Source organism: Austrofundulus limnaeus, unplaced genomic scaffold, assembly GCF_001266775.1.
Source record: "Austrofundulus limnaeus strain Quisiro unplaced genomic scaffold, Austrofundulus_limnaeus-1.0 Scaffold16, whole genome shotgun sequence".
Taxonomy (NCBI): domain Eukaryota; kingdom Metazoa; phylum Chordata; class Actinopteri; order Cyprinodontiformes; family Rivulidae; genus Austrofundulus; species Austrofundulus limnaeus.
In genome coordinates, this window is record NW_013952418.1 from 2537406 (window position 1) to 2539966 (window position 2561).

Sequence of the window (2561 nt, forward strand, 5' to 3'; positions counted from 1 at the left end):
GTTTTAAAGTCAGTTAATTTAAAATCATCTTTAAAACGTGATTTATTTTATTTACTACAGCAGCCAGGGTGGTCCAGCTGAGGCTGTAAACAAACTAAATACTTTGTTAAAAGAACAGTCTGTAGGATTCTGTCAAGTCTTTTAGCCGAAATTAAGATAATCACTAATGACAATAATAAAAAAACATGTCTAATCATTGCAGACAAAGACTTTGTTTTGTTATTTTTACCTGATAAAATTGGTCGCGGGTCGCCACACAGGCAGCCGCCATCTTGTCTACGAAGGCTCATGAAGGACAAACTGCGGTGGCGGCGTCAAAAATGGTTTTAGTTGTAATACTATAAATGTAATATTTGTTGTATGTCATTAGCTACGTTTACATGGACAAAAGTAATCAGATTAAACGGCCGTCTGGAATAAAAATGCGTCATGTAAACAGCCCGTTCGGATTATTCTGATCTGATTGAGCTCGATCCAAATGAATTTTTAATCCGAATGAAAAGGGTGGGTTATGCCGATTGATAATCGGAGTGAGGCTCATGTAAACACTTAATCTGATCATCTTTTTCTGATTGTAGAAAACTGAACTGTGTGCATGTCTGCTGACTTTCATTTACCCGATGGGACAGCAGCGCTCCAGCTGCGCAGCACCATGCAGAACTTTTCCTCCTCGCTCTCTTAACAGATGAAAAAGGAGGCAAACAGCAGACGTTGCTTCGCAAAAAATAAAAATAAAAAGCACGTATTGCTTCATCTGCAGCTCAATCGAGGAGTAACGGCGTCTCTACCGTTATTAAAAGCTGACACGGTCTGTCCTGAGCGCACAGAGGAGCTTTGTTTACGTTTGTAACACGGAAGTAGAGCTGAATGTTTACAACACTGCGCATGTCCGGACTTTTATTCTGAATAAAAGTCCAGTGCATGTAAACACTTGTCATGATCGGATTGTGTCCATGTAAACAGTACATTCGGATTATTTAATCTGAATACATTTCAATTCGATTAAAAAAATTTGTGGATGTAAACATAGCTGGTATAATTTTACTTATTAAAGCTCTTAATCTTACCACTTGAAGCTGCTGGTAGACATCGCAGTTGGAATTATCAAAGGTTTTTGACAACTGAGAGACACCGTAGTGTTTGGAAGCAGGGGGAGGGGGTGGGGGGAGGACCAGGGAGGATTATTCAACCACTAGATGTCGCTGAAAACAACAAATCCTACACACTGTGCCTTTAAATCGAATCAAATCTTCGAATCAGAACTTTATGAACTGAAATCGAATCGATTTAGAGAATTGGCCATGATACCCAGCCCTAATCAAAACACAGTAAAACCGTAGTGCCGTACAGCCAAAGTCACGTAGCAGTAATCTTTAAACGTTTGTCTTACCTAATATGAATTGTACGCGGTACAAGCTGGACTCCCTGAGAAAGGCCTGCAGCTTCTCCCTGGCTTTGGCCAGCTGCTCGTCTTCATCACCTGACAGCAACGACATGACCTTCTCCAGGTACAACACGGCCAAGTGTGTGTGGAACTTCTCTTTCTGGAAGAGGTGGAAACGTGAGAAAAATGTTAATTCATAAAAAACATGAATCTGACGCCTCCTGTGCTCGTCTGGGCGGGACGTGGACGAGCTCCAGCTTCTCATCGAGCAGAGTCTCTGTGACAACCGTAGGAGGAAGTTTTCAGGAGYGCCGCCTGGGTCTCATGTGACCCGCTTCGTGAAACTTTCACATCCAGAATGTGGTTCAGAGGAGAAACTGTTCAAACAAGTTCTTCACTGAAGTGATACTCCTGGGGGAATCTTTTGATTCCTACCGTTTGGATCGGCTGCAGAGGTGGTTCTGCTTTCCAACAGCGGGTCACAATCAGCTGCTCTCAGAAACAAACTTCTCATTTCAGCCCGAGTCGCTGCCTAAACCACAGCATTTGGCAGTTTTTAACGTTTTGCTGGTCGTATCAGCAGTGATTCGTCAGCACTGCCGTTGTGCTGATCTGTTTCCTGTCTGACTGAATCAGCACGCTCAGCTCTCTGAACTCAGTGTCTTTAATCACGCTTGTGATTTACAGTTACCTGTATTCTTTTCTCCAGCACAACATRCTCCAGGTAGAGAAGCAGCGCCTGGCTGTGCTTTCCCAGGTAGGCGACCACGTCGTCTGGGTTCAGTTCAGGCTGATCTTTACTCGCAGGCCTCTTGGTGAAGATTTGAACGCCCATCTGCAAAAATATAAGAAGAAAAGTTTGGTTGTTACAAATTAAAAACATCACTTTGTGCAAATTATGATAATAGGGTCTGTGTACTTTGATTCGTTTAAAAAAAACAGACATTAATAAACAGATGGTATTTCCATTTTATACTCCAAAAACAGGAAAACAGTTCATCATTTTATTTTTCTAAAACCAGAAGTTTAACGTCGTCATTATCAGACCATTTAAGGTGGAGCAAAGTTAAATAACTTTTTTAATAACTAGGGCTGTGTATTGGCAAGAATTTGGCGATACGATACATATCATGACAGAGGGGTCACGATACGATATATCCCGATATATTGCGATACT

The 2561-nt window shown here is 41.8% G+C and overlaps 1 protein-coding gene across 1 annotated transcript in view; it reads right to left on the reverse strand.

Moving 5' to 3' along the window:
- tgfbrap1 (transforming growth factor, beta receptor associated protein 1) overlaps positions 1-2561 on the reverse strand; it is a 20793-nt gene that overhangs the window by 3270 nt on the left and 14962 nt on the right. The window contains exons 10-11 of the mRNA XM_014003034.1: positions 2076-2219; positions 1391-1544 (exon numbers count right to left, since the gene is read on the reverse strand). Coding sequence (XP_013858488.1) covers positions 1391-1544; positions 2076-2219 — 298 coding nt within the window. The remainder of the gene's footprint in view (positions 1-1390; positions 1545-2075; positions 2220-2561) is intronic.